This window comes from Nicotiana tabacum, chromosome 24 (assembly GCF_000715075.1).
Source record: "Nicotiana tabacum cultivar K326 chromosome 24, ASM71507v2, whole genome shotgun sequence".
NCBI classification, from domain to species: Eukaryota; Viridiplantae; Streptophyta; class Magnoliopsida; order Solanales; family Solanaceae; genus Nicotiana; species Nicotiana tabacum.
This window is the reverse complement of record NC_134103.1, coordinates 70,087,501-70,113,638: the sequence shown is the minus strand read 5'-3', so window position 1 is coordinate 70,113,638 and position 26,138 is coordinate 70,087,501. Positions and strand designations below refer to the sequence as shown.

At 35.7% G+C, this 26,138-nt stretch overlaps 1 protein-coding gene and 1 long non-coding RNA gene across 3 annotated transcripts; both read right to left on the bottom strand.

Annotated features, from left to right (window-relative positions):
• Positions 1–15,775: 15,775 nt before the first annotated feature.
• On the bottom strand, positions 15,776–17,873 carry LOC107800970 (uncharacterized). Of its 2 annotated transcripts, none has more exons than XR_001651536.2 (3): positions 17,406–17,873; positions 16,177–16,315; positions 15,776–16,064 (listed from the first exon to the last, which is right to left on the bottom strand). It is a non-coding gene; the product is annotated as an uncharacterized LOC107800970 (long non-coding RNA). The 2 variants fall into 2 exon arrangements; XR_001651530.2 differs by having other exon boundaries at positions 16,177–16,251.
• A 1,898-nt stretch (positions 17,874–19,771) lies between these two features.
• LOC107800961 (cytochrome P450 98A2-like) lies at positions 19,772–24,593 on the bottom strand. The gene is made up of 4 exons (XM_016624233.2): positions 24,101–24,593; positions 21,135–21,532; positions 20,095–20,530; positions 19,772–20,011 (listed from the first exon to the last, which is right to left on the bottom strand). The coding sequence occupies exons 1-4, from the start codon at positions 24,585–24,587 to the stop codon at positions 19,809–19,811; spliced, it is 1,524 nt and encodes a 507-aa protein (XP_016479719.2). The 5' UTR covers positions 24,588–24,593; the 3' UTR covers positions 19,772–19,808.
• Between the last annotated feature and the right edge of the window lie 1,545 nt (positions 24,594–26,138).

Genomic DNA, 26,138 nt, shown 5'->3' with positions numbered 1-26,138 from the left:
GAACTTTAAAATTTTTAATTTCTACAAACAATTCCGGAACCTATCAAATCACGTTTGATTGGCCTCAAATTTTTCACACAAGTCATAAATGACATGACAGAGGTATTCTAATTTTCAGAATCGGATTCCAACTCCGATATCAAAAAGTCAACCCCCTGGTCAAACTTCTCAAAAATAAAACTTTCGGCATTTCAAGCCTAATTCCTCTACGGACTTCCAAATAATATTCTGGATACGCTCCTAAGCCCAAAATCACCATACGGAGCTAATGGAATCATCAAAATTCAAATCCGAGGTCGTTTACATATAGGTCCATATCTGGTCTACTTTTCTAACTTAAAATTTTCAATTATGAGACTAAGTGTCTCATTTCACTCCGAGTTCCTTCCAGACTCGAACCAACTAATCCGATATAATATAATATAGCTAATTAACATAAAAAGAAGTAGAAATGGGGAAAACGGGGCTATAACTCTCGAAACGACCGGCAGGGTCGTTACAAGGGGTCGTGTTGCTGTTGAATTAATTGTTTAGAAATGTAAATTGTACTCAGTCACATCTAGTATATGCACATCATATATCAGTCTCTGTTGTCATTTATTGATACATCATATCATTATGTCGGGTTGATTTTCATGTCATAGTGAGCCCGAGAGACTGGAGATTGTGAGTGATATTTATGGGATCGGGTTGCACGCCGCAACATGTTTTATTTATTTATGTCTGGATCTGGCTATTATAGCGCTTGGGCTGAAGCAGTCCCTCCAGAGTCTGCACCCCCACACAATGAGCGCGATTGATTTTATATTGAGGGATGGATCTTCACTAGGCATGGATCTTGCCCGAATCATTTATATTTTTGGGATGGATTTTCCCTGGACATGGATTTTGCCCGAATCATTTATATCTTTGGGATAGATTTTCCCCGACATGGATCTTGCCTAATTATCTATATTGAGGGATGGATCTTCCCTGAGTTGGATTGGCCTTATACATTACTGAGTGACTGACTGTCAGTGATATATATTTGGGGATGGATCTTCCCTAGGCTGAATTGGCCATATATAGTACTGAGTGATTGAGTATTTTGAGAGCGTGCGTACATTAGGTTTCCATTGTGGTACATGACATACAACATGTATTTTGGCGTGTAGATATAGAGATGTCATATTCCTCATATCATGCAAAATTTATCTATTTTACTTGTATTGGGCTTATCTGTTGAACTTGAGAACATGCCTATATTTTTGTACTGTTATTTCTATATTGGAATGTACATGTTGAGATCGTCATTACTTTTAGCCCAAAGGTTAGTCTTGTTACTTATTGAGTACATTGGGTCGGTTGTACTCATATTATACTCTGCACTTTGTGTGCAGATCCAGGTACTTCTGGATATAGCGGCTGCTAGATTTCGGAGTTTTATCTGTTGGAGATTATCGAGGTAGCTGCTTGGCGTCCGCAGACCTTGACTCTCTTTCTTTTCAGTTATTTGTACTATTCTATATTTTCAGATAGTGTTTTATCAGTCAGACTATGTTATCATTTAGATGCTCATGTACTCGGTGACACCAGATTTTGGGGAGTGTATTTGTATAAGTATTTGTGGGATTTTCTATTAAATCTAAATATTATGTTTTCAAACTTGAAAGATTATAGTGATTTATTGAGGTTATCGGCTTGCGTAGTATTGAGATAGGCGCCATCACGACATGCAAATTTTGGGTCGTGACAGTAACTGGCCTTAGGCTTCTGAATCTTGTTGTTCAAGTATGCCAAGTACAACTCAGCCCGCCTACAATATTCTTTCAAATCCATCCTGGCCTTCAAGTTATCTTTTGTCTTGTTTCTTACATCCCTCACAGTATTAAAAAAGTTATCAAAAAGGTTCTTATCGATATGCATAACATTAAGATTATGCCGAAGAAAATTGTGCTTCCAATAAGGTAACTCCCAAAATATGCTCTGTTTTGTCCAGTTGTGTGTTACACCATTCCTCGGTATCTTATTAGGTAATGGATACTCTATTACCTTAGGTAGATCCCTAACTCTGTTCCAAATCTCTTCAGGCGACAAGACACGTAGTGGCTCCTCATAATCAGTTTTGTTCTTCATAAATGCAGTAGTATTTCTCCTAAACTCATGATCCATTGGCAAGAAGTGGCGATGACAGTCAAACCAAGTGCTCTTGCCTCCATGTTTCAAAGTGAATGCCTTTGTGTCTTCCATACAAGTCGGACATCATTCCATAAGCGTGAAAATAATTTATAGTCCACATCAAAGCAGCACGAAGTCTGAAGTTTTTCTTAGTTGATACGTCATATGTTTCCACACCTTCATGCCGCAATAACTTCAACTCATCAATTAGGGGTTGCATGTATACATCAATCGATTTATTTGGATTGCGTGGACCTAGAACAATACAAGTTAGAAGGAAATATTGACTTGTCATACACAATTCAGGCTGCAGATTATACGGCATAACAAACACTGGCCAATATGAATATGGTGCAGCAAACACTGCAAATGGAGTGAATCTATCAGCACATAATCCCAGTCTAATATTTCTCGGTTCACCAGCAAAGTCTGGGAACACCCTATCAAAATTCTTCCATGCTTATCCATTTGACGGATGACATAGCATAACATATGGCCTTCTATGTTCATAATTCCATCTTATATGAGGAGCGGAACGCATTGATGCATACAACCTCTTTAACCTTGGTATAAGGGGTAAGTAATGCATCGCCTTCACTGAAACCTTCTTCTGTTTAGCATTTGTGACTTCTTTGTAACACAGCTGGTCATAAAGTTTGCAATTTTCTAATGCTGCATCATCCTTGTAGAATAACATGCAACCTTTCTCACAACAATCAAGCCTCTCCGATGAAAGACCCAACTTGGAAACCAATTTCTTTGCCGTGTAAAAATCTTTAGGCATGTCAATCTTGGTCTGATTAATTTCATACATAAGTCCAATGATGGAATCCATGCCCGCTTGAGAAATAGAATTATCTGATTTAATACTTAGTAATCTAACTGCAACAGACAACTTGGAATGCGTTGCTCCTTCACAAAGCGGACAACTAGCTTCCTCTAATTACGTGAAGAAGCTCGTAGACTCATCATTTGGTTCGGATTGACCCCCAGGGAACATCTCAAAAGCATCCCTGATCATTTCATTAAATCTAGAATTTTCAATATTAATATTCTACGCTATGGGACTACCTTCTTCACCACCAGATGAGTTCTAAAAATTAACACCATCTACACTAGCATGACTCTCCCCATGTACAGTCCACACATAATAATTTTCCATAAACCCTTCTTATACAAATGAATAGTAACAATATCGGGCCACAGTTACATTTCACACAGGGACACCTAATCATCCCTTCAATAAGGAAATCATCAAGTGTCTTTGCCTTAGCAATAAAGCTAGCAACCCCTTCTATAAATTCATCTTGCAACCATGTAACGACACAACCGATTGTTTTAAGCTCCAGTATGTTGTTCTGCAGTTTGAGGCCGTAAGTAGCTTCACTTCATCTTTTGTGACTTGTATGTGTGGTCATAATTGAATTTCGGGAAGTTTGAGTTGTTTCGGATTGAAAATTCTCCATTCGGAAGCTTTAAGTCGCAGGAGTTGACTAAGATTTGATATTTGAGTAAACAACCCTCATAATCGGGATTTGAAGGTTCCAATAGGTTCGTATGAAGATTTTGGACTTGGGCGTATGTCCGGGTTGAGGATCGGGTGGTCCGAGATCATTTAGGTGCTTATTATGGAAAGTTGGCATTTTTAAAGTTTTAGAATTTCCTAAGTTTGGTTTGAATTGGACTTTGGTGTTATCGGGATGCATTTGTATGTTTGGATAGGGACCTGGGGGCTTGGGGGTGATTCGGATTGGAAATCAGGATGAGTTTGGACTTGGGGAACTGCTGAAGTGCACCAGGTCATGTGCGATCGCACCTGCGAAGGATTTGGTTGCAGGTGCGAGACCGTAGGGGCGTGTTTGGCATCGCAGGTGCGGAATTGTGTTGGGCAGAGGGGATACACAGGTGCGAAGTTTTGGCCACACCTGCGAGATCACAGATGCAGGAAGGAGATGCGCAGGTGCGAAGGGGGCGTGAGGTTGTCATTTTCGCAGAAGCGGAGCCCAGGTCGTAGGTGCGACTCCATAGAAGCGGAGTCTGGTCCGCAGAAGCGAAGGCAGGGGAATTTAGGGAAAACCACACAATTTGGTAATTTTGGAGTGGTTGGACTCGTTGTTGAATGTGTGTTTGGATTTTGTAAATTTTGTTGGATTCCGAGGCGTGGACTTGGGATTGACTTTGTTGACTTTTCGGACGGAGTTGGAAATTATTATAAATTAATTAATTATGAGTATTGGAATATATTTTTATTAGTTTTCATGTTGTTTGATCAGTTTCGGATTGATGGGCATCGGTTTGAGGTGTTAGAGAGGCATTGGAGCCGGTTGTGAAACTTCAGAGCGAGGTAAGTCTCATGTCTAACCTTGTGAGGGGGAAACTACCTCCTAAGTGATGTAGTTGTTATGTGCTACTAGTTTTGGGTGCTACGTACACATGAGGTAACGAGAGTCCATACATAGCTAAAGCATGTTTATATCCGGGTAGACTTAGAACTTTATCATGTAATATTTGAATTATTGGAACTCATTTTTGCTAGCTTAATTAAGTGAATTCATAATTAAAATTGATTTAGGAATATATATTAGGCCGAGCCATATCACCTTGAGTTATTGAAAAAATATCTGATAAACGTTAAAGGGTATATCCACCTTATGCTCATGTATTGTACTGTAAGCACGTGTCTCGTAATTCGATAAGTTCCTTCCTTTCTTGTGGAGCGGGTCGAACGCTTCGGCAGTATATTGAGATGCATCTCTGGTTCGTTCCGGTCGACCCTCTGCAGTGTACACACCACTCTGGATCGGGTTGTACGACCTCGGCATAATCGTACGTTATATCGCTAGCAGTCCGAATATTTACCAGATTATCCTTCCACTGATGCGTGGTATTTTATATGGTATTCCTTATCCATTTGATATTAGCACTTGATATTTTCCGAGCTGTTGAGATAGGATATGAGATTGAGAAATTTATATTGTTAAAAGAACTTTTGAAAGATTATGTTAGTTATAGTTTTTACCTCACTGCTGTTGTTGTGCTTCATATCTATTTATGACTTATCATATTACTTTATTAGACCTCTAGTAAGTGTCGATGTCGACCCCTCGTCATTACTTCTCCGGGGTTAGGCTAGATACTTGCTGGGTACGATTTGATTTACGTACTCATGTTGTACTTCTGCACTAAATGTGCAGGATCTGACAGGTTCATTTGGTGGTCATCTTGGCACGTAGGCACAGCTGCTGAGGAGACTTTATGGTGAGTTGCATTCCAGGCTACGTATCGCAGCCCATATAATCTATATCGTACTGTTCACTTTATCCTGTCTTATTTACATTCCAGACATATGTTGTATTATTATTGTACTCCTTAGTAAATGCGCATGCACTTGTGACACCGAATTTTGGGGCATTCTAGAATTTGCTTACAGATTCACATATTATTATCACCTTTATTTTTATGCAATACTAATTATTTATGTACCCATAATTTTAAAGGTGTAAATTTCCTTACTTAATAAAATTTATGATTTCGAAAGTAATAAAATAAATAATTAATGTGATAGTTCACCGTTGGCTTGCCTAACGACGATGTTGGGCGTCATCACGGCCTATAGTGAGTTTTGGATCGTGACAAACTTGTACGATTCAGATGATTCCTATTATACATCCATCTATGATGTGCAAATTCCACCTACACATAGAAGAAAAATAGAAGTTGAAATATTTATGTTATTTACCCTAAGCAATAAATTCTATTCTTCAAAGGTTACTTATCTAAATAGTTTAATTATATATTTTAGTGTTATTGATATTTATCCAATTTATTTAGTAATCTAAAAGGTTTTTTCAGTTATCCATATTTATTAGTAAACTCAAAAGCAACAACAAACGTTAAACATTATATTCAAGAAATCTAAAACTTAATACAATTTCAAACCAATAAATTTATTATATTTAATAAATTTTAATCTTACAATCATTTTATATATTTACTTCACTATTGTTAAAATTATACTAGCTACATCACATAAATAATATAAAATACAGTTGGAGCTCTTTGCAAGATGAATCAAGATTAATGCTATAATTATTCAAACACACTACTTAATACTAATTGAATAACATATATTGAATAGTTTTATTCCTAATTCTATAACATATATAAATTACAATACAAATTGAAAATTACTCCTATTGAAGAAGAATATGTATGTCAACTTTCATAAGAAGATTAATTTTAATGTTACTCAAGGCTAATTCACTACTAATTTTTTTATTCAAAAGAAGATTAATTTTAATGTTACTCAAGGCTCTAAACAATACTTTTTTAAGGTTAAAGAATAAATTATTCTCCATTTCAACCCTAATTTCAATTCTAATCTTTCCATATTCAAACTAAAAATTCTAAAATTCTAATTTTAATATCAATACAAACAAAAAGAAAAATATATTAACATTCAAGGTCGCAGAAAGGATGAAGGAAGAACTTACCTCGCCGGAGAAGATGCTCGCTGCCGGAGAAGATTCACGTTGCCGGAAAAGATATAAACACTGGCTGAAAAAAGAAATATGATATGGATAATATTTCTGTAATAAGTGTATATAAATATAAGTACACCTCCTTGTAACTGAAAGAAACGTACAAAATGAGGCAAGCTTTATTGGGGAATTTGGATTGAAGCTTAGAGTTGATTTTTTCCTACTTCAGTAAGCAAAAATTTGTTGATCTAATTTAGAGGAGAACACGAGTTTTTTTCGTAAATAAAGAAACTTTTGTTACCAAGTATAACTGTGTTGGGATTTTAAGTTTGTGTAGCTTAAAGAAGGTGAATGAGAAATGGAGGGAAAATGAAATATTTGAGTTTCCTTTGGGAAAGAGACATTGCCCCATATCGGAGGAAGAAAAAGCTTTTGATGGGTATATATATAATTGCTCTTCTTCTAACTCTTAAAGAGTTAAGAAAAAGGCAAGTCTCGCGCCGTCGTCGTCGTCGCTCGCTCGGCTCGACTTCGCAAAGATTGATTAATTAATCTTTTTGGACAAAATTCCTTTCAATTATTTAATTAATTAAATAATTAATGAAAAATTCAATCCGGAATAACCCATGACCCGCGACCCGGTTCGGTCAGGCCCGTTTTCTTTCCCGAATTATTTTAAATATATTTTTTCCGCAATATTTCAAACACCCCTTTTCCAACAGCCATGGCTGTTTCTGAAAGGTTGCAAACCTTTTCAGAAATAATGCTAGCAACTCTTAAGGAAATTATTTTTCCAGAAAGTTTAATTGTTTATTACAGCAATACAGAATAATAACATTCTTAAGGAAATTATTTTTTTATATATTCTGTATTTTATTTGTGGAGATTAAAACCTGTGTGGTTTTCTACTCCTTCTGAATTTTACTATTATGATTTGAAGATATAAAAAACTTCATCAGAGTATTGAAATTCGTAAAATGATTTGAAGAACATAAAAACTTCATCATTTTTTTGTGAAACAGTATATAAAAACTTCGGTTTTATTTATTATACATACTGTTTTTGTTAATAACAGTATTGTTTACTGTTCTGATTTTGCCATTAATTGAACTCTTCTGTTGTTTACAGTGAGAAATGGCAATTGATAACGAAAATTCTTTTGCGACAATAGCGGCAACGACGATAGCCTCGTCAAGCCGGACTGTTGTTCCACCGGCAGAGAAACCGGGAAAATTTTCCGGAGCCAACTTCAAAAGATGGTAGCAAAGGGTGTTCTTCTGGCTTACCACACTTGATATGCAGAAATTCACTAGTGAAGAACTTCCAGTGCCTGCTACGGACATGCCGGACAATGAGAAATTCATGATTGCTGAGGCGTGGAAGCAGGCAGATTTTCTTTGCAAAGGCTATATCTTAAGCGCTTTAGAGGATGACTTGTACAATGTGTACAGTACGATGAATACTTCGAAAGAATTATGGGACGCACTTGAGAAGAAGTACAAGACTGAAGATGCATGCTTGAAGAAATTCGTGGTTGCCAAGTTTCTAGACTATAAAATGATAGACAGTAAAACTGTTGGAACCCAAGTTCAGGAGCTTCAACTTATTTTTTATGACCTTATTGCTGAAGGTATGGTCGTGAATGAAGCATTTCAAATGGCTGCAATGATTGAAAAATTGCCTCCTTCGTGGAGAGATTTCAAGAACTATCTTAAGCACAAGCGCAAAGAAATGAAGTTAGAAGATCTTGTGATTCGTCTCAAGATTGAGGAAGACAACAAAACAGCCGAGAAGAAGTCTCGTGAAAATTCAACGATCATGGGAGCTAATATCGTTGAGGAGACTGCTCCAAAAAGTAAGAAGAAAAAGAGGTCTTCTGGACAGACTAAGGAGCAGAACAAAAAACAATTCAAGGGCAGCTGCTACAATTGTGGAAAAACCGGTCACAAAGCCCCCGATTGTCGTCTCCCGAAAAAGTATAAGAAGAAGGGACAGGCCAACATAGTGGAGAAGAATTATGACATTGATGATTTGTGTGCAATGCTTTCGGAATGCAACCTAGTTGGAAATCCGAAGGAGTGGTGGATTGACTCTGGAGCCACTCGACATGTTTGTGCTGTCAAGGAAGCATTTGCGACTTACTCTACTGCTGGTCCCGAAGAAGAGCTTTCCATGGGAAATACTGCAACAGCCAAGATTGAAGGTTATGGGAAGATATTCCTGAAGATGACTTCCGGCAAGGTGTTAACGCTCAACAACGTTCTTCATGTTCCTACTATTAGGAAGAATTTAGTTTCTACTTCTTTGCTTGTTAAGAACGGATTCAAATGTGTATTTGTTTCTGATAAAGTTGTTGTAAGCAAGAATGAAATGTATGTTGGAAATGACTACCTCACAGAGGGCCTCTTCAAACTAAATATAATGGTTGTTGACAGTATGAATAAAATTGCAGCTTCTTCTTATTTAATGGAGTCAAATGATTTATGGCATATTCGTTTAGGACATGTCAATTATAAAACCTTGCGGAAGTTAATTAATTTAGAAGTGTTGCCTAAATTCGAGTGTAATAAATTAAAATGTCAAATATGTGTTGAGTCTAAGTTTGTAAAACATCCTTATAAGTCTATTGAAAGGAATTCAAATCCTTTAGACTTAATTCATACTGACATTTGTGATATGAAGTCGATACCATCTCGAGGTGGGAAAAAGTATTTTATTACTTTTATTGATGACTACACTCGATATTGTTATGTTTATTTGTTTAATAGTAAGGATGAAGCAATTGAAGCATTTAAGCAATACAAGAATGAAGTGGAGAATCAATTGAATAAAAAGATCAAAATGATTAGAAGTGATAGGGGTGGAGAATATGAATTTCCATTTGCAGAAATATGTTCGGAATATGGAATTATCCATCAAACTACTGCACCTTACACACCTCAATCCAATGGAATTGCGGAAAGGAAAAATCGGACATTAAAGGAAATGATGAATTCTTTATTAATAAGTTTCGGATTACCGCAGAGTTTGTGGGGCGAAGCTATCCTTACAGCTAACCGAATACTCAACAGAGTATCCCACAGCAAAACGCAATCTATTCCATATGAAAAATGAAAAGGAAGAAAACCCAACTTGAAATATTTCAAAGTGTGGGGGTATCTAGCAAAGGTACAAGTTTCTTTACCTAAAAGGGTTAAAATCGGACCAAAAACGGTTGATTGCGTTTTCATTGGATATGCTACAAACAGTAAAGCATGTCGGGTTTTGGTTCATAAATCCGATAATCCCGAAATTCACATTAATACGGTAATGGAATCAGATAATGCTGAATTCTTTGAAAGCATCTATCCGTATAAAACTAAATGTGAGTCGTTAAGTGAAAGACCTAAACGACATCGGGAAGAACCAAAGGAAAATACTCCAAGTATAGAAGATCCAAGGCGTAGCAAACGTCAAAGAACATCTACTTCCTTTGGACCAGATTTTGTGACATTCTTGCTTGAAAATGAGCCTCAAACTTTTAAAGCAGCTATGTCATCTTCTGATTCAGCGTTTTGGAAAGAGGCAGTCAATAGTGAGATTCAATCAATTTTGGATAATCATACATGGGAATTGGTAGATCTTCCTCCAGGAAATAAGCCTTTAGGTTCGAAATGGATCTTTAAACGGAAAGTGAAAGCTGATGGCACTATTGACAAATATAAGGCAAGACTTGTTGTCAAAGGTTATAGACAAAAGGAAGGCCTTGATTACTTTGATACTTACTCTCCAGTAACGAGGATAACATCTATTAGGGTGTTAGTAGCACTAGCGGCCGTGTATGGTCTTGAAATCCATCAAATTGATGTTAAAACAGCTTTCTTAAATGGAGAATTAGAGGAAGAGATTTACATGGAATAACCTGAGGGTTTTGTGGTAACTAGTAAAGAAAAGAAAGTGTGCAAACTTGTTAAGTCACTTTATGGACTTAAACAAGCACCCAAACAATGGCATGCCAAATTTGACCAAACAATATTGACAAGTGGGTTTAAAATCAACGAGTGCGACAAATCTGTTTACATTAAAAACACTCCAGGTCATGAAGTCATTGTTTGTTTATATGTTGATGACATGTTGATAATGAGCAAAAACATGGCAGATATAAATGCTACTAAGCGCATGTTGGCTAGCAAATTCCATATGAAAGACTTAGGAGTTGCTGATGTGATCTTAGGAATCAGAATTCACAAGACTCCACAAGGTCTAGCATTATCACAGTCTCACTACATTGAAAAGGTACTTGACAAGTTCAAGTATTTGGATTTCAAAATTGCCAAGACTCCAATTGACGTGAGTTATGCACTTCAAAAGAATGAAGGTGAAAGTGACTCACAATTGGATTATGCAAGAGTATTGGGAAGTTTGATGTATATCATGAATTGTACACGATCAGATATAGCATGTGCTATTAGTAAACTGAGTCGGTTTACAAGTAATCCCAATCACATACATTGGATGGCAATGAAACGACTTTTGGGGTATCTCAAACATACCCAAAATTACGCTTTGCATTATAACAAATATCCCTCCGTGATCGAGGAATATAGTGATGCAAATTGGATCACTGGATCATCTGAAGTTAAATCCACGAGTGGATATATTTTCACAATTGGGGGTGGAGCAGTGTCTTGGAAATCATCCAAACAAACGTGCATCGCCCGTTCTACAATGGAATCTGAATTCATAGCTTTAGATAAGACCGGTGAAGAAGCTGAATGGCTTCGGAATTTTTTGGAAGATATTCCATTTTGGCCCAAACCTTTGGCACCTATTTGTATACATTGTGATAGTCAAGCGACAATAGGCAGGGCAGGGAGCGTTATGTATAACGGAAAATCTCGTCATATACGACGGAGACACAATACCGTTAAACAACTACTCTCTAGTGGTGTTATCACAATTGACTACATAAAGTCAAGAGATAACGTGTCGGATCCACTTACAAAAGGCCTATCTAGAGAGGCAGTTGAAAGATCATCAAAGGGAATGGGGTTAAGGTCTAGGACAAGTCATCATGACGGTAACTCTACCTAGCAGACTGGAGATCCTACGAGCTAGGTTCAAAGAGATCAAACAAAGTTATGAATGACGGTTCAACATTGTCAAATAACTCAACCAATTCTCGTGATGAAGACAATGTTTAGAAATCGAGGTAAAGCATTAAGGCTTTTTGATGAGTCAACAAAGCTTAAAGGTTTTTTAATGATTTGCTAAGTCTGGCAGGATATGACCAGCTAGTGTGTCTATAGGATTACACGCTTAGAAATCATCTATGTGAGTGTGAAGTGTAAGCCGCTTCAAGGGGAATGAAAGTAAAGGCCCATTCTCTAAGCACTCATGAAATCAGGCGGTGTTCATGGCTTAAACGAACACAGCCGTGAGAACCATAAATGGTTAAGAATTGATTGTGTGACTTATGTTGTCTAGGTATACAACAAAGCTCGACGGTTCAAAGATATCAAATCTACTGATTGACCGAGTATATCCGATATAAGTTCACTACGAAAAGTTCAAAGGGAAACCTACTTATCTAGATGTAATTAATTCTTGCATGTAAAATACACACGCGTCCGTGCATTCCTTTATTTTATAGCCATTCCCCATTCATGTGGGAAATTGTTGGGATTTTAAGCTTGTGTAGCTTAAAGAAGGTGAATGAGAAATGGAGAAAAAATAAAATATTTGAGTTTCCCTTGGGAAAGGGACATTGTCTCATATCGGAGGAAGAAAAGGCTTTTGATGGGTATATATTTAATTACTCTTCTTCTAGCTCTTAAAGAGTTAAGAAAAAGGCAAGCCTCGCGCCGTCGTCGTCGTCGCTCGCTCGGCTCGGCTTCGGCTTCGGCTTCGGATTTGGTCAAAGATCGATTGATTGATTAATCTTTTTGGATAAAATTCCTTTTAATTATTTAATTAATTAAATAATTAACGAAAAATTCAATCCGAAATAACCTATGACCCGCGACCCGGTTTGGTCAGGTCTGTTTTCTTTCCCGGATTATTTTAAATATATTTTTCCCGCAATATTTCAAACACCCCTTTTCCAACAGCCATGGCTATTTCTGAAAGGTTGAAAACCTTTTCAGAAACAATGCCAGCAACTCTATAAATAGAGTTTGAATCCCAGAATCTTTCCTTACGAAATTTTCTGAGCTTCTTCTTCTTCTTCTTCTGCACAATATTTTTCAGTGTGTTTTACGACCATTGAGTGGTTCGCAGTTCATCAGAGTTTTTGGTACCAATACACTGGTGAGTTAAATCGTTCTATCCTGGAAGGATATATTCCAGCACCTCGGGTACTTGAGGGGAATAATTTCCTTAAGGACACACTGTGTATTCAGTGGGCTCGATTTATTCCTATAATGTTTTTTGTTTTCCAGAATCTATTTCGTTAAACAAGTATTACTAACTTTCTGTTTTGTTTTTCCAAAAAGTTTAATTGTTTATTACAGCAATACAGAATAATAACAAACTGTACAGTACAAAACAAAAGGCAAGATGTGGACAGTTTCCCCAAACCTGCTAATTCCAGCAAAATTCTAACCAACATATTGATGTACTATCCTATTACATTAGCTCAACATCTATCTAGGATAGAAATCAAACTGTTCCAAACCTCTTGCTAATCAACTCTTCATTGCTCCCCTGCAATATACTTCTTGTACGAGTTGCCTAATTATTATTGCAGGTGTTCTTTGTTTGTTCTGAAATAATCACATGTTTCTTTCTTGCCAAATATGATATAGAACACCAGCTAGTGTCATTCTAAAGATCTCATCTTGCACGTTCTTTTCCCTAGCATGAGTAGTTGTCCAAGTGATTTCTCCATTCCAGTTTTGTACAGTTCGATGGATTCCTAGCCATTGTAATAGTTTACTCCAAACATTAGTAGAGAAGTCACATGGAAAAAAGAGATGATCATGACTTTCCTCGGCTAGAGGACAAACCAAGGCCTAGCAATATTTTAGACGATTCGGGTCCGGTCGACCGGATGCATGCAGATGGTGTGGTTATAGCATACAAAAATTTGGGAATCATGTGGAATTTCAGTTTTATTGCCCTGCCAAAAAATGAAGAACGGTCATGGCGAAGTGATGACTATTGTTCCTTTGCCGGATTCGGGTTTTATGGCCCGGATGCATGCCGATGGCGTGGGCTATAGTACACAAAAATCCGAAAATCGGGCCGAATTCCAATTTTATGGCCCTAAAATGCCAAAAATGAGGAACAGTCATGGCGAAGCGATGACTATTGTTCCTTACGTCATTTTTATGGACTGACAAAATTTTATGCAATGCGGGTCCGGTCGCCTGGATGCATGCAGATGACGTGGGCTATAGCATATGAAAATCTGGGAATCAAGTGAAATTTCGATTTTCTGGCCCTAAAATGCCAAAAACCAAAGAACGGTCATAGCGAAGCGATGACTATTGTTCCTTAGGTCATTATTTATGGGCCGGAAAATTTTGGGAGATTCGGGTCCAGTCGCCCTGATGTAGGCAGATGGCGTGGGCTATATATATATATATATATATATATATATATATATATATATATATATATATATAGCACATAAAAATCTGGTAATCGGGCAAAATTTCAGTTTTAAGGGCTGTAAAATGCCCAAAATCGATGAATGGTCATGGCGAAGCGATAACTATTGTTCCTTGGGTCGTTGTTTATGGTCCGACAAAATTTTAAGCGATGCGGGTCCGGTCGTTCGGATGCATGCAGATGACGTGGGCTATAGCACACAAAAATCTGAGAGTCGGGCGAAATTCTAGTTTAATGGCCCTAAATTGTCAAAGGATGAGGAACGGTCAAGGCGAAGCGATGAGTACTGTTCCTTACGTCATTTTTGACGGGCCGACAAAAATTTAGGCGATTCGGGTCCGATCGCCCGTATGCATGCAGATGGTGTGGGATATAGCACTCAAAAATCTGGGAATCAGGTGAAATTATAGTTTTATGGCCCTAAAACGCCAAAAAATAAGGAACGGTCATGGAGAAGCGATGACAATAGTTCCTTAGGTCCTTTTCGATGGGCCAGCGAAAATTTTAGTAATTCGGGTTCAATCGCCCGGACGCATATATAGATGGTGTGGGCTATAGCACATGTAAATCTCGAAATCCGACGGAATTTCAATTTTATGGCCCTACAACGCCAAAAATCGAGGAACGATCATGGCAAAATAATGATTATTGTTCTTTGGGTTGTTTCTTATGGGCAGACAAAATTTTAGGAGATTCAGATCTGGTCGTTCAGATGCATGCAGATAGCGTGGGCTATATAGCACACGGAATTTGAGAATCAGGCGGAATTCCAATTTTATGGCCCTGAAAGTCTAAAAAATGAGGAACGGTCATGGTAGAGCGATGACTATTATTCCTTAGGTCATTTTTCATGGGCCGATAAAATTTTAGGCGATTCGGGTTCGGCCGCCCAGATGCATGCAGATGGCGTGGGCTATAGCACAAAAAAGTCTAAAAATCGGGTGTAATTCTAGTTTTATGACCCTAAAATGCCCAAAAACGAACAACGGTCATGGCGAAGCGATGGTTATTGTTCCTTAGGTCGTTTTTGATGGCTCGGCAAAATTTTAGTTGATTCTGGTCCGGTCTTCCGGATGCATGCAGATGGAGTGGGATTTAGCACACAAAAATCTGAGAAATAGGCACTACAAGAAAAAGGGTCTTTAGCGAAGGAAAATCTGGTCGCTATAGGTCCAAATACGGTCGTTATCGACCAATAACGACCAGTACAAATACGGTTGTTAAAGGTCTTGACGTTAAAAGTTCACGACCGGATTCCAATCCTGACGTTAAAACTTTTTTAACGACAACAATAAATCCGGTCGTTATAGCACCTTTCAACGACAAAATTTCCCTTCGTTAATTGCCATTTCACCGTCGTTAAGAGCCTCTATAATGACAACTAATTCTGCTTTTAACGACCAAAATTACTCACGCTAATTGTGAATTGCTCTCAATAACATTACATTTAATGGCCAAAATTCTATTCGCTAATGGTATTTTTAATAAATATAATTAGATGGAACTAATGGATCACATCACCAAAAATATAAACATTTAATACTCATAAAACATCATTGTTAATGACAAAGAACTAATGCATCACATAGACTAAAATATATAAATATTCAAATTGTATGACATTATTCTTTTCAAAGTCCAAAAAGAAAAGAATAGAATTGTAACATCTAAATAGGGCAACTCAACCCTTTGCAAAACAAAGTAGGTTCCTCTCGTAATTCAACTTGGTCTTTAACATTTACAGCTGCTTCAACTCACTCAACAATAATCCTTGCTTCAATTGTGAACAAGTCCAATGAAGTAGTACCCATTGCTAGTTCATGAATGCTAGTTCTGAAAAACAATTGAAATGTTAGTTCATGAATGCCAGAAATAAAAAGGTAGATATTCAGACAAATATACGGATGTAGACGGATGTAGTGAGACAGAGAGAGAGAAGTTGTACCTATTTCCTTTGAAACACAGAATATAAACTGCACCCATTTCCTCTGAATTATGACAAATGTTACCATTGAAAGATCTAGAAAGAAAAGAAACACGTAACTATAAATCTACCTTCAACTGCACATTAATGATAAGCTAATCTGCAAAGACAAAAAAGGTGTAATCAGCTAACAGGTGCTTCAAAAAGTTTGGCAAGTCCGTTCTTCCAACTTCGCTACGTCTATCTTCAAACTCGCCCTTTCTTCAACACTATTAGAGATTAAAATCCTATTCCGCCATATTAACAAGCCATCCCTTCTACAAACCTTCTTCATCACAGTAGGATATATGTTCATTTTTTTAACATTTACAGCAATGGGACGATGGAAATATCCTGCAAAGTCTTTCAATTCTAACATTGTAGTTCATTCCCTCTATTCTGTTAAAGAAAAGTGGTCCTAATTCAAAATATTACGATGAAAAAAGACAGCAAAATCTCTACATAAATGTATAGCGCAAAAGAAAACTTTAACAAAAATTGAACAATCAATTCCTGCTAAGATGTCTTTGTTTAAGCTTTCAATATGACATACTACAAAAGTGTGACATGTTTCATGTCTAGTCATTTCCCTTGACCTCTCTTTACTGTTTCATATCTGTGGTTCATTTGGCAATCTTCTGCTTAAAGATTATCCTAGATCATTATGTCAGTGATATAGAGCTAATGGAGTACCATTTGAAATAGAATAAAATAAGGTTTCACTCATAGGATTAACTCGAGCTAAACAAAACTAATATCTATTCACCTTTTTGTGATTAAAGAACTGACAAAGAAAGTTCCTGTTGGAGAAAATTGAAGTAGATTATGGATGTCAAGTTCGTCCCAACCATCAGATTCAACACTTAAAGCTTCACAGAAATCATAGAATGGATCTTGTAGCAAAATGTAACCTTCATGCTTACATGTGTCAAGATATTGAATTACAAATTGCTTCACATAGCTGGTACAACCCTTTCTAAAATCGTTAAAGCAGAAGACAAAACTAACAATTAAACTTGTCGAACAAGTGCATAAAGTACATTATAAACTAGAGCAGAAGAGGGGAAAATCCATGTTCGAGAAGAGCATAAAAAGAACTAAATATTTGGGACGACTGAAGGCTATGGTGAACAATTTAAGGGTTGTAATGAGCTTAAGCAGTGTGCATAATCGAAGCATTTAAGTTTTAACCAAAGAAGAAGAAGGAAAACCTGTTGAAGCGTGCAATCATTGTAAAGAAAGACTCATCAAATGGTAACTGTAGTGATAGCCAAATAACAGGATAATATCTTTCCTAGAACAGCAGTTCTAGACAATTAACGCCAAAACAATATCATGATTTGTCGAAACAAGGGACAGAGCTCGATTGAACTTTACCAAACTGAACGAGATGGCATTCTGTGACACGAAGGCATATTTGAAGAGGTACAACGACCCCTTTCAAGCCAGGATTTAGTGCCTAGGGTTACATAAATTTCAGTGACTCAGACGACGAATTGGAAGACGTATGCGATGGTGAATCAAAATAGATTGAAGGCTTTTGGAATAATTGACTGTGATCTCAAATTAAGAATAAAAGAGGGCTGAAATCAACAGAACGATAACGAGGGTTTCTTTTGCTCTGGGAGAGTTAGGATTGGGGAAGGGGAAAGGAAAATAATTAACGTCCATTTTTTTAATCAATTAGTACAAATTAGTTTTACCGTCCGGATATTAAGTCTTTTAAGGGCCGTATATTGTCCCTTCGTTAATATGAACTTAAAAATTGGCTTTAACGTCCACAAAACAATGTGGCCTATAGTACACTTATAACGACCAGATCTAGGTCCCTTCGTTAAAAAGTGATCTTTAAAAGTTAATTTTTCTGTAGTGGGCGTAATTCCAATTTTATGACCCTAAAACGTCAAAAAAGAGCAACGGTCATGCCGAAGCGATAACTATTATTTTTTAGGTCGCTTTTTATCACTCGTCAATTTTAGGCAATTTGGGTTTGGTCGCCCGGATGCATGTAGATGGCGTGGGAATGAAAATCTGGGAATGAGGCGTACTTCTAGTTTTATGGCCCTAAAACGCCAAAAAATGAGGAATGATCATGGTGAAGCGATGACTATTGTTCCTTAGGTCGTTTTTTATGGCCCGACAAAATTTTATGACCACAAAATACCAAAAAATAATATTTGTCATGGTGAGTATTGCTCACAAGGTCATATCTGATGGATCCACCAATTTTTAGGCTTTTCGGAGTTTGTTAACCAAATTCAAAAAAATTATCATGTATATAAACATACGAAAAAATAAACATAAGCATTAATTCTTGAAGGTCATATGCGATGGTACTACAAATATTTAGGCCAATATGGAGTCCGTCAACCAAATTCTAGAAAATTATTATGATATAAACACACAAAAAATGGACATATTATTAATTCATGTTTTATTACCCCGGAACGCCAAAAAATATTATTAATCATGGTGAGTATTACTTACAAGGCCGCATCCGCTGGTTCCACCAATGTTTAGGCCAATCAGAGTCCGTCAACCAAATTCAAGAAAATTATCATGTATATAAACACACGAAAAAATAGAAGTCATAATTAATTTCTATTTCATAACCCCGTAAAGCCAAAAATCGATGTCAGTCATGGCAAAGCCATGGGTATTAGTTACTAGGATATTTTCGATGAACCCATAATTTCAGATCAAGCAAAGTTTGGTAACTTTTTAAGCGTAGTTAGAATCCAAGTGATCGTGCAGAGCACGGGATCAGGTGCAGTATGCTTGTGTTGATGCTTTTATTTCTTTTGAGATTGGAAAGCGTTTGAATGCTTATGACTATTAATCTTCTTTCTCTTCTCTTGATACATTGGATTGATTTAAACTGCTTAATAGGTGTATCTTTTGGGTTTCGATGAAGATATCGTGTATCATTCTAACTGCATATTAGGGTTTGTTTTATATTTGGGGGGAAAAACAAAGATGGTTTTGATTGCTACTGTTTTTCTGCCTTCTTTGGTTCTTGCTTTGCCTTCATACTAAAATTAGTTCAGTTCTTGATTCCTATCTTTTTAATTTATATAAGTTAACAATCGTTGAATTAAGCATGTTGCATTTGATGTATTGTTTAATCGGGTTCAATGTGAGCAATAGGCTACTTATTAGCAATATATATGTATTCTATCATCATTCAACTATGTTCTTCTTCGTGTTCTTCTTAAGTAGTAGTGTCACAAACCTTGAGCTAATTGTAATACTAGTATTTCTTGCAATTTTACCCTTGGGGAACATTAGAACAAGCTAAAACTTTATGTGCGTTCTTGAGGAAAAAAGCGTTTTTGAAGTTCAATCAGATTACGAAGACATTGAAATTTCACTAGTAAAAAAACAATACATAATCTTATTAATGTCTTACAAAGATTCAAGTAACCATGTTATCGAACCAAAAAAATAAGAAAAAAGAAAATGAAATAGTGGAAAAACAAAAGATGCTACATAGATCAGTAGTAAGGTATAATGTTTGAGTACCTTGTTGTATTTTTCTTCTTCAGAATTTATAAATAAAAGTACATGAAAATACTAAGCCCGAGTGATTTAAATAAATAAAAAATGTTACATATTCATTGGCTTATATGTGTATACAAGTGTAGAGGTAACCTAGGATTAGGAACAACCTGTAATGAAGTTTGCATGTAGGTGACTGTACCAGGACTCTCCAACATATCAACATCTTCAAGCTTAACACCAGGAGGCAAAGACCAAGTAAACTGGTGCAACAAATGTGCTAACATAGACGTGACCAAATTAATGGCAAGATTCATACCTGCAGCGGCAGAACAAACAAAATATAAGAAATAAACATACAAAGAAGACAGGAAATTCAAAATTTTATGGCAAGATTCATACCTGGACATATACGTCTTCCGGCACCAAAAGGCAGTAACCTATAGTCATGTCCCTTCATGTCAACATCCTCTTTTACAAATCTTTCTGGCCAAAATTGCAAAGGATCTTTCCAAATTCTTGGATCACGACCTAAGGACCAAACATTAACATGCACAATTGAACCTTTAGGAATGTTGTAACCACTCACTTTGACATTGTTACTTGCCATATGAGGTAGCATTAGGGGAGTTGGAGGATGCAACCTTAGTGATTCTTTGACTACATATTGTAGATAAGAGAGTTTAGAGATATCTGATTCGTTTACGATCCGATCTGACCCGATAACCCGGTCTAACTCCTCTTGGACCTTTTGTTGAACCCTTGGATTCTTTACTAGTTCTGCCATAGCCCATTCAACTGTAATAGCTACTGTGTCCATCCCTGCTGTTATCATATCCTGCAAATATTTTTATTCACAACACTTAGTCATATGATTTTATAATTCCAACTACAGAAAAATAAAATCTTTATGCGAAAACGAAAAAACTCCACTTTCGCATCACTTGTTGACCTGCAGACATTTACGTAAAGGATAAAAATTTATAACATTTAACCTAAGCAAACTTTGTTTAGATTGCAATATATTTTTTAAAATAAAAATAAATCCGCTATGTTAATGTCAAGATCAGACTGACCCTTACTAATAGATTAATATGGAATTAGATTATATACACCTACCATATAAATAATATGAACAATTATTTGTAGTTAGTATCTTTTAGTTTACCTAGAAGTGTAAATATCACCGTAAGCACATAGAAGTTAAACTCTATTAATATCTAGAAATAGATCTATACTGTAACTTATGGGTTCATGCAATCCTGATCCTATATACGTATTAACAAATCAACTAAATGCCTATAAAAATTTGACTATGAACTCAATTTTTACTGTATATTAACTTGAATTTGTTGTATGACCTATAGAACTTTAAATTCTGAGTCTGCCTCGAAAAGTATATCCAATATGTAATAATAAAAAAAGGAAATTAGTATACTTACCCAAAGAAGGCCAATAACGGTGTCATCACTAAGATCATACTGCTTCTGAAGGGTAAGCAAAGCATCAACAAAATGGTGTTTGGTTTCCCCAGTTTTGTTCCTAGCAAGAGTGTGTTCTTCCATTATAATTCTTGTAAACTTTTCCAAACGTCTGTCTTGAGCCTCGAGAGCTTCATTATCATCCTTAAAAACCCAACGCAGCCATGGAACAAACTCTCCCAAATTAAGCTTTCCTCCAATCTTTATGCCATTGGAGACTATGGCTTTGAGCTCTTCACCTTGCTCATCAACTTCACCTTCTGAGTTCATAAATCTCTTCCCAAATGTTAGTCTTGTTATGTTGTTGAATGCTACTGATCCCAAGTAGTTCCTCAACATCAAGGTTTTACTAACATTGCCTGCACATATACACATATTACATATGAGTTTAAGCTCTATGCACTAATAGTAGTGATACGTAGAGTATAATAAAATGATTTTAGATATATGCACTGACTAATAATTATTCCATTATAGCAAGTTTCTTATTATTTATTGTAGGTTACCATTGAATACATACTAAATATAGTTTTTTTTATAACTGCCTTTTAGATCACCTAATTATATAAATATTTTATTTCATCAATATATATAACTTAAACTCATAATTCCTATATATAATCATTTGTTGAAGCCTGGAGGATTCGGTTGTTGCATTTGGAGATATATTAACCATAATCTAATTCTCAGATGTTCGTATAAACAATTAACAAAAGGAAGAAGCTATCACTATCTAATTCTATACTTAGAGCAAGACCAATAATTACACCAATAATTCTATATTGATAGTCCTTTTCGTGTTAGGTGGTCTTGCACTAAGAGCAAGACCAATAATTAAAAAGTAAATAAGTTTTTGTAATAACACTTTCCTCTATTCAAATTGCTACTTGTCATAAGAGATCAGATATATCTTCATTCTTTATTCTACACCTCAGAGAAATAAATAACCAAAAACGTTGGATCTAAAAGTATATATGCCCTATCTTTATTGGAGGATTTCACTATTCAAATTTGGATCAATGTTCTCCTCATAAACAGCAACTTTTAGGACCATCAATCCATTATAGCATAGGGCTATGGGGCCATCATTCAAGAGTCAGCACACACACACTCAGGCAAGTAGGGCTCTCCTTTTACGTTTTCTACCTTTTCTCTTAGCATGGGGAAGTCTATTAATGACAAAAGGGGTGATCTCGTCTGTTTGCCGGCGGAAGAGAGTGAGTTTTCAAACCATCTTTTTTAGTCAGATAGCTTGTGATCGCTCATGTTGATTTTTTATTTAGTAAATATTCTATCCGTTTTATGTTACGTGGACTCCTAAGCGGATTTAGGATTTAAACTCTATGAGTTCAATTTTTATAATTTTTAAAGTTATGGGTTCATATCTAATATTTTTACAATTTTAATAAAATTTTACATATATATTTTTAGTCCGCATCAAAAATCCGCCGTGCGGTCATTCCAAAAATAAAGAATGACACTTTTCAACGTTCAAAAGCAAACCCCCATGCAAAAGAATGACACTCTTTATGACCATGTCAATTGATCTGACCCCAAGCAAACAACCCATGCTAACACTAGCCTTTGATCTAGCCCTTACGCGCGGAGCAACTAAGCCATTCGTATCTATATATACATTATTTATACAATTGGTAAAACTATATATACTAAGCCATTCGTAAAACTAACCTATAACAATTGGTAAATTTTGCACATATATTTTAAGTTGATTAATATGAGAAATAGAACTAGAACAACAACAACAATAACGATCCAGTGAAATCTCATAAATGAGGTTTGAAGAGGGTGGTGTGTACCCAAATCTTACCCCTATCCCGAAAGAGAAGAGAGGCTGTTTCCGAAATACCCTCAGCTCAAGAAGACGATTATTGCATATTGTAAATTAAAACATGCCTGTTAAATTGCGCACACACACACACATATATATATATATATATATATATATATATATATATATATATATATATATATATATATATATATATATATATATATATATATATATATACATAAATTCAGGTTTATTATGTTCGTCACTATTTCGTCGAGGTTAGGCTCGACATCTCCATTTTAAAATATTCAATCTAGCTATATAATTGGAACCTTCACTTTCTAAACATAATATCACACACACACACACACACGTATAGGGACCATATTAATTATTTACTTTTTTCTAGATATATACATTAATTATATACAATTATACACATGCATGTAATATATAAATTATGCATATATTATACATTCACTAGCTATTTTTAGTTTAAGTGAGAGGGTGAGAGGTTAATTCTTCATATATATATATATATGAAACTGAAACATATAACTAGCTATAAGCCTATAATTAACACACGCACAGAGAGAAGATCAGAGACCACTCTCTCCCTTTGATTAATATATATTATTATATTGCTTCCTTTTTGGATTAGTTAGGAAAAAATATCTCTTTAAAAAAGAAGCTTGTGCTATGGTGGGGCGATATCTATCTCATTTTGACTGGAATTAAAAAAAGCATTTTGCGTGGAATTGTAGTGCTTGTGTCCAAAAACAAAATCCTAACTACATTCCATTTAATCATTATTTATACAAAAGGACTTTATTTGCTATCAAACAACTGTTTAGCCGTAAGTTTTCGTTTTTCCTTTTGTTGGATTTATCATGGAATTATGTACTCAAACTTCTTATATGTCGCATGGCCAATTGGCCATAGAGAGATTATCCCTTAACATGTTCCTATATTTTATTAATTCAAGATTAATTTGCATTGTCTAAATAAGAGTTGCTATCAAATTTCAACAGAACCGCATTTAATTTCAAGATATGAAGCAAGCAATGAGAAAATTTCAAGATCTACCCAAAACAAAAATGGAGAAAGACAGTAAAAAGTAAAATGAAAAACTTACAAGGCTTAGTAGAGTCTCTGAAGATGTTTTCAACCATGGCAATAACTTCATCTTCTCTAATAGGTCTAAGAGCTTCAAGTCTTTTAGGAGTAAAAAGCTCAAGATTACAAAGCTTCCTTACTTTCACATAATGAGGCCCATAATCAGCCCAAATTAAATCCATCCCATTTTTACTAACATTTTCAAGAGGCTTAGTTCTAAACCTGTTGGCCAAATTTTGATCATTATCTTTCAGAACTTCTTTAGCTAATTCTGCATTATTCACCACCACATTTAGCTGTGAACCAAGATAAAATGAGAAGATGGGCCCATAAACTTGGGCCCATTCAGCAAAGCATTGGAACCTCACCGGCGTTATGTCGAAGAGGTTCCCGATAACCGGCCACGGCCACGGACCCGGCGGCAGCTTGGCCGTGAGCCGGTGGTAGAGTTTGTAAGAAAAAAAGATGAGAAATATAGATATGGAGAGTACTAAAAGAAGAGCCATTATGGGAAGTTTGTGGGTGAAGATATGAGGCACGCTATGGCCCCTTTATATACCAATTTTTTCATTCCCTTAAAGAAGAAAAAGTCGTACCTTTTATATATTTTAAAATTTTAATTAACTTTGATAGAATTAATGATTATCATGAATTGACAGAAACGATGATTATAACTATTATGACCATATCACATTCTTATGATTTTGCTCAACTTGAAAATGAGTGGACCACCCCTAGTTTAAGAATCTTCTTCTTTTTTTTAATTCCCCGCGGATATCTGATATTCGCATTAGGGCCCAACTAATCTGTTATATTTGTTCCGCATAAGATCCATTAGGGAGGAAGCGCTTCCTATTAATAGGTTTACTTTCTTTTCGAAGATCGAACCCGAAACATCTGGTTGAGAGTTTCTATCCATTCCACCACAATTCTGACGATACTTCAAAAATATATTACTAGCTAGTTGATTATTCCATATATAACAGACATTGACCTTATCCAAGGATTGCCTTATTTCTTTGATCCATAAATTTGGTTGACAAATTTATAAATTATAATTTACGGCATGACCAAGTTGACTCTTAAATGCTTTGACAGTAATAATGCCTCTGTCCAAATGGCAACTCTTTTCTTTTCTTTTTTCTTTTTTTTTTGAGGTTATTGGTGATTGTTTATTTATCTCATAATAAAAATATTTTAACCACACTGTATAGATTTTTTAATTTAAACACCCTTGCTAATGCTGAGAATGGTAGGATACCGTAAATTGGATTAAATCAATGCATAATATTGAGGAGCTAGTTTGATCTAACTTTTGAGATCGCGTTATTCAGTAAAGATATGTAATTTATAAAAGAAAAAAAATTATATCTATCTTGTCTCCTGCTGATGCCATTAAATGAGCTGAGAGAAAACCACTTATATGAGTTATGATACACTATTTTTCTGTTGAACAACTGAGTATTTTTCAATGCAAAAAGATCATTGGTGAACTTAGAGAAAGAAACATTCAGATAAAATTTACGTGAATTTGCAATAAATTCTGAGTAGAAATATTCAACTAAAACGAATAGTGTGATTTAGCTGCTACGACTACTACTATATCTAGCTTGCTGCTGCATTATTCAGTAGGTGACGACATATTGATAATAAGCTAGCTAACAAACATACCATCCTTATCTCAATTGGAACAGAAATTCAAAACTAATTTTAACGAAAATAGAATAAATTAATACATTATCGTCTTAACTTCAATATTAAGACTAACTCTACCTGTGTAAGCTCAAGCTCGCATTGTATGTTTTCAAACTCAAATAAAGGATGAAGGTTGCAGTATATTAACAACCAAAGTAAAACTAATCGATTTATGATAAAAATCAAATCAATAATTAAGGAGATTTGAACTATGTATTAGATTTGGATTGAGATGTATTTAAATGGAACGATATGTACATTGATAATTTATATGTATATCCAACCCCAATTTACTTGGTTTTGAGAGATAATTGGTGGTAATACACATATTAAGAATAAGTAAGATCTTAGGAAATATTTGA